The sequence below is a fragment of the Indicator indicator genome, chromosome 35 (assembly GCF_027791375.1).
Source record: "Indicator indicator isolate 239-I01 chromosome 35, UM_Iind_1.1, whole genome shotgun sequence".
Classification (NCBI taxonomy): domain Eukaryota; kingdom Metazoa; phylum Chordata; class Aves; order Piciformes; family Indicatoridae; genus Indicator; species Indicator indicator.
This window is the reverse complement of record NC_072044.1, coordinates 4,145,046-4,151,484: the sequence shown is the minus strand read 5'-3', so window position 1 is coordinate 4,151,484 and position 6,439 is coordinate 4,145,046. Positions and strand designations below refer to the sequence as shown.

The 6,439-nt window shown below is 58.0% G+C and overlaps 1 protein-coding gene across 1 annotated transcript; it reads right to left on the bottom strand.

Annotated features, from left to right (window-relative positions):
- Positions 1-680: 680 nt before the first annotated feature.
- On the bottom strand, positions 681-2,768 carry LRRN2 (leucine rich repeat neuronal 2). Its single transcript, XM_054395896.1, has one exon. The coding sequence runs from the start codon at positions 2,766-2,768 to the stop codon at positions 681-683; it is 2,088 nt and encodes a 695-aa protein (XP_054251871.1).
- Positions 2,769-6,439: the final 3,671 nt, after the last annotated feature.

The following is a 6,439-nucleotide window of genomic DNA, read 5'->3' as shown; positions in this document are numbered from 1 at the left end:
AACTCAAATTTTCCCTTTCCTCTCTGCTTCCCTCCAGCCAACAGCAGTTAACAAACAATGGGGCAGGAGGAAGGTGCAGGGAAGGTGGGGGTGGGTTTGGGGCTGATTGAGTGCTCAAAAGAGGAAAAAAAAAAACCAAAACACCCCAAAAAAAGAACCAAAATAGGGAAAGGTTTTTGTTTGTTTGCTTTCCTTTGTATTTCCAAGCCAGGGACTGCCCAGCACAGGAGGTGACACTGTTGAGGTGTCTGATGGTGCCAGGGGAACGTGGGGAAGGGGTGAGCTGCTGATCATCTTTATATGGCTCTTGGACCACTCAGGGCATTGTGCCCCTTGGCTGGGCTGCCCAGGGGCTGCTTTTGTGGGAGCCATGCCCAGATCCAGACCCTCCACATGGATCCAGACCCTGCCAGGACCACAGAGAGGGCTCCTCAAGCCCCAGGGCCAACTCTGCTCCTCTCCATCTGCCACATCTCTTCGACTCTTGGCCAAGTCCATCAAATTCCTTCACCTTTTGGTGTTTTTTTTTTTAATTTTTCCTTTGTGTGTGTTCAGTTTTGTAGTTTAGGGTCGTTGGGGGTTTTCTTTTGTTTTGTTTTGTATTTGGTAAAAAATAGTTTCTCCCTCCCCACCCCCAAACCACCCCACTCCACACCCCCCCCACCCCACACTCAGCCCCCTCAGCAGTCCGGGGGTGCTGCTTGCACCTCCACAGCCAGGAGCTGCCCTCCAGGCTGTCCCCGAGCCCAGAGCTGGGTGAGGGGTGGGTAGATCACCCTCAGGGCTGTGCCACCCCCCGGCAGCTCCCTGCCAGGCTCTGCCCTGGTGCCGTAGCGAGCCAGGAGGCTGGCAGCAAGGAGCAGGAGGCAGAGGCCCAGCAGGGTCAGGAGGCTCTGCCTGCTCTCCAGGAGCCGGTAGTGGGGAGCAGCCTCTTTAGTCCTGGTGCTCACACAAGCCACCTTGGCCTGCAAGTCTACAAAGGTCAGGTGGAGGCAGGCCCAGTACTCCGTGCCAGGGTGCAGCCTGGTGACGTTGTACGTGTGGGTCCCCCTGGGCAGCCTGGCCACGTTGGTGGCCTCCAAGGTGGAGCCAAGCAAGAAGCTGGACCAGGTGAGGTTGGAGGAGACGGTGTTGAGATGTGGCTTCCAAGCCACCAGGATATGGTAGGGCTGGACGTCCACCACCACCAGCTCCAGGCTGTCCTCGCTGAGCGGGAAGGAGTGGTTGACCCTCAGGCTGACGCTCTTGGTGTCTGCCCCCAGCAGGTTGTGAGCCACACAGGTGTAGAGCCCTGCCTGCCCGGCAGACACCCCCCGGATCTCCAGCGTCCCCTCGGGGTGCACCTTGTAGGAGCCCTCTTCTGCGTAGGGCAGCAGCTTCTCCCCGGCGGGGCTCACCCAGTAGATCTCCGGCTGGGGCTCGGCCAGCGCCCTGCAGTGCAGGGAGACGTCCGCCCCGTCCGCCACCTCCAGACGGGAGGGGAAGCTCTGGGCGGAGATGAGAGGCAGGCAGCTGTCTGTCATCTCCCGGAACGGCACCTCCCGGAGGTGCCTGCGCCGCAGGTCCGGCGGCTCGGCGCAGAGGGTGGACTGGGGCTCGATGAAGCGGACGCGGCGCCGGCCGCCCCCCACCCAGCGCAGGACGCAGTCGCAGCGGATGGGGTTGCCGTGGATGCTGATCTCCTGCAGCCCGGGCAGAGCCTCCACCGTCTGCTCGTGCAAGGCACTTAGGGCGTTGTTGTTGAGCATCAGCGTCTCCAGCCGGGGCAGGCGGTGGAAAGCGTTGGGGTGGATGAAGGACAGCTTGGGGTTGTTGGTCACGTCCAGCTTGGTCAGCTCGGGGAGGTTGAGCAGGGCGAACTGGTCGATGGACACCAGCTCCTCCATGTTGTTCAGCCCCAGCTCCTTCAGGTGCAGCATGTTGGTGAAGTCGCTCTGCTTGACCCTCTGCAAGGGGTTTTTGTTCAGGTCCAGGAACTTGAGGCCGGGGACCTGCTGCAGGGCCTGCTTGGGGACCTCCACCAGCTTGTTGTCGTAGAAGGAGAGGCTCTCCAGGCTCCTCAGCCCCTCCAGCGCGTAAGCAGAGATCTCCCTCAGGTTCATCCCAGCCAGAACCAAACTCCTCAGGTTCGACAGGGGCCTGAAATTCATGTCCAGGATGGCATCCACCCTGTTGCCTCCGATCATGAGGATCTCCAGGCTGGGCAGCATCTGGAACCAGCGGCTGTCCACCGTCCTCAGCTGGTTGGAGTTGAGGTGGAGGCGCAGGAGGCTGCCGAGGCCGGCGAAGGCGCGGGGAGCGATCCTGCGCAGCTGGTTGTGGTTCAGGTAGAGCTCCTGCAGGCTGCCCAGCCCCGGGAAGCTGCCATCAGGCAGCTCAGAGAGCTGATTCTCCTCCAGGTGCAGGCTGAGCAGCTGGGGCATGCTCCTCAGCCCCAAGTCCCAGACGTCGGAGAAGCTGTTCTGCGACAGGTCCAGCTCTGAGAGGTTCCGCAGGTGGCTCAGCTCGCTCTGCTCCAGCCTGCCGATGTTGTTGCTCTGCAGGAGCAGGGTCTGGGTCCCCTCTGGGAGGTCTTCTGGCACGGTGGAGAGGAAGAGGTCATTGCAGTCCACGGTGGCAGCCTCCCTGTAGACGGAGCGGGGAGTGTACCAGGGCCGGATCTGGCAGGAGCACTGCAGAGGGCATTTGACCTTCCAGGGCACAATGGGGATGGCAGCGGCGGCGGCCACCACGCAGAGCAGGAGCCAGCTGGGCTGGAAGTGTCTCATCTTGGGCTGGTGGCTCCAGCTTCCTCCTGGGCAGCAGAGGTTCACAGGACGCATCCGGAGCAGGGACCGTGGTGGCAGCCAGGTGGGCACAGCAGCCAGGGGGCAAGATGCTCCATGCGGGCTCCTGGCACCGGTCAGTCCCTGCTGCCAGTGGTCCTGCTTGGCCCCCACCCCAGAGAGCACATCACACCCTGGCCAGGTGCCTTCAGGCAGAGCTTTGCTTTCTCTTCCTCCCCAGGTGATTCATTTTGGCACTTGGCTGCATCTCGTGGGCTTCCTCCTCGAGGTCATTCCTGAAAGAGGCCAGATAGCCACCTGGGTTAGAGGAGACTTCATGCAAGTGGTGAACAAGCATCAGAGAGACCAAGCCCCATGTGTGGGGACCCCCCAGCACCCTGCCCAGCCTGCAGGGTCTGTGTTTTGTACCCACAGCATTGGCTGTGCCCTCCCAGCCCGGAGGCTTTGGGTGTGATCAACCCACAGATGCCCTGCCCAGGGCCACCATGGACCAGAGGCTTTCCCCTCAGCAGAGCCAGAGATGCAAGGGATGGGAAGAGGAAGTCTCCATGGGTCAACTTGGGCAACCAAACAGATACCCAAAGGGCTTTTAACCACCATCACCATCCCTGGAGAAGTTTGAAAGCTCCTTTGGATGAGGAGCTGAGGGCTGTGGTCAAAGAGCTGTGTTCAGGAGATGTTAGGGTATGGTTGGACTTGATGATCTCCCCTCCAAAGATCAGCTCACCCCCCCTCCCCAGATGCTTTTAAAGCACTGGCCCAAGGTGGGGGCAATTTCCTAGGTGCAGAAATCCCTCACTGGGCTCCTTAGAAGCTCCTGGGAGGGGTGCAGTAGCTCCTTAACCCCCTCCATGCTGGGTGCAGCCCTTGCCTTAGCCCCTTTCCAGGGAAGATGGGATGAGGGCTCCTTGGAAGGGTTTGGTGAGGGGTTTGGGTGTGGGAGACTCCCCCCCAACACCTCCCTGCCCTTCTCCCCATCCTGCTGTGGGGTTTGGAGGGGCTGAAGCCAGCCACCACCTTACCATTGAAGTTTTTGATGTGCTACAACACTCCTGACCTAAGCTGACACAAATCAAACCAAGCCCAAAGCTTCTCCAGTCTTAAAAGACTGCCACAGCAGGAGGAGAAAAAAAAAAAAACAAAACAACAAAAAATCCAAACCCAACAGCATTAAAAAGCAGCCAGAGTGGGAAAAGAAAAGTTTCTCTCTCAGCAGCTCTGTTTTCTCCTCTGTTCTCCTCGTAAAGAGCTTCCAACCAAAGTTTATTCAGCATTGACTCATCCAAGCCTGGCTCCAGAATTGATCCCACACATTTCCCTCTTCACCTGCAGCGAGGGCATTGCCTTTTTACACCAGCTCCTGAAGGAGCAGCAGTACAGAAGAGGGAGGTTGTATTGATTTCTGCAGCCATCCTCTGGCCCCACAGCTTTCTTTTTAAGTGCACAGGCATCCCTGGGACTGTAAATCTCTCTGGCCATTAAAATAGCAGAGAGTCTTCTCTCCTTAAAAACAGAATAAGGAGCAATGGAGGATGGTTTTGCTTTTTCTTTTTTTTTTTTTTTCCTTTAAGACAAGCCCAGAAAAGCATCTTGCTTCCAACCCTCTTATTCCTTCCACCCCTGTCCTTCCTTCCACCCCTGTCCTTCCTTCCACCCCTGTCCTTCCTTCAACTCCTATCCTTCCTTCCACCCCTGTCCTTCCTTCCACCCCTGTCCTTCCTTCCATCCCTGTCCTTCCTTCCACCCCTGTCCTTCCTTCCATCCCTATCCTTCCTTCCACCCCTGTCCTTCCTTCCACCCCTGTCCTTCCTTCCATCCCTATCCTTCCTTCCACCCTTGTCCTTCCTTCCAGTCTTCTTCTTCTCCCCAGTGCTTCTGCAGGGTGGAACCTCCACAGGGTTTGTGTCTGTAGCCAGGTTTGCCCAGCACAGGGCAGCATTCATGGACTCATGGAATTGTTTGGGTTGGAAAAGAGCTCTAAGAGCAGCTCCAGCTGCCAGCCTAACCCCACCATGGGCACTAACCCAAGACCCCAGCTGCCATGGCCACAGCTTTCTTGAAAACCTCCAGGGATGGGGACTCCACCACCTCCCTGGGCAGCCTGTGCCAATCCCTGACCACTCTTGCAGTGAAGAAATTCTTCCTGATGTTCAACCTAACCCTCCCCTGGCACAATTCCAGGCCATTTCCTCTCCTTCTATCACCTGAGACTAGGGAGCAGAGCCCAACCCCCACCTGGCTCCAGCCTCCTCTCAGGGAGCTGTAGAGAGCAATGAGGTCTCCCTCAGCCTCCTCTTCTCCAGACTGAACCCCAGGTCCCTCAGCCTGGCCATTGTCACCCTGGGCAAGCTGCTGTGGGTGCCCTGCTGGAGCAGGGAGCTTGGCCTCCAGAGGATGGTCTCCAACCCTCCCATGCTGGATTTTGTGATCCTGGGGTCAATTCCACTTGTGATTCACCGCCCCCCCCAGCTCCCACCCACCCAACCCCCTCCCCAGCAGCACCCAAGCCCTGCCCATCCCCCAACCCCTTTGTCTCACCCCCAAACAGGCTCAGGATGCAGAACAAGAGAGAAAAGCTGAGGGACCTGGGATTTGAGGCTAACAAATAGAGAGATCAGGCTGGAGACGTGGCTGGGGTTGTGAGGCTAAGTGGTGTCTCCCAGGGAGCCCAGATTTCATCTCCTCTCCCAGACAGGCTGATTTGCTGCCTTTGCAGGCACAGGCAGGATGCTGCCTGGGCTCACAGAGCCTCTGTGAAACCAGAGAGAGGGAAGGGAGCAGCAGGGAGGAGCAGGGCTGTGGCTTGCTGGAGGGTCTGCTGGGGACTGGGACCTTCTCCATGGCCAGGCTGGGCTCCAGTGAGGCCAGGAGCTCCCCATTCCCTGCCAGCACCAGCAGCTCCCAGTGGCTGTTTTGGGCTTTTCCATGGTGTGGGCTGTGGCACAGGGAGTGACAGCAAGGAGCTGGGTGACATTTCTCCTCAGGGTTTATTTTTAACCCCAAATGTTGAATCAAGGGGTTGAAACATTTCCTGCAGTGCCCTGAACACTGGGAAATGGAAACTATCCCCAGTTTGCCCTTTCCCCCCACCAAGCCCAACCCCTCCAGGGATGGGGACTCCAGCAGTGCCCTGAGCAGCCTGGGCCAGGCCTTGGGAACCCTTTTGAGAAAGAGAAGCATTTTTTTGGTGAAGAGAAGGAGGACCAGAGATGAAAAGGAGAAGGAAAGGGGCAAAGAGACCATCAGAGAATGAGACCAGGAGAAGGAGATGAGAGGAAGGGTGCAGGAGAGATGAGGTGAGCAGGGCTGGGCAGAGGGAGTGTGGCTGCACGAGCATGCAGCAGAAACCCCAGGACAGGAAAGGGGAAAAAAACAAAAACCCAACCAAAAAAACCCCAAAACCAGGAGAAGCAACGAGAACGAGAATTGATGAGGCACAGAGAAGGGAAGAGTCTTTTCATCAGCAAGTTTGCTGGATGAAGCCAGGAGATAAATCACCCTGTGGAAGGAGCCGTGGTCTCAGTGCTTGCACCGGCTGCCTCTCTCCCTCTGTCATCTGTCTAATAGCCTGGCTGCAGGAGATAAATGGCTGCAGCTGAGCCCTGGGCTCTCCTGCCCTCCCCTCTCCTGCCCTTCCCTCAGCCAGCAGATCC

Bases quoted from the DNA above. Each gene is read 5' to 3' on its own strand.
- LRRN2 (XM_054395896.1), bottom strand. From the start codon at position 2,768: ATGAGACACTTCCAGCCCAGCTGGCTCCTGCTCTGCGTGGTGGCCGCC.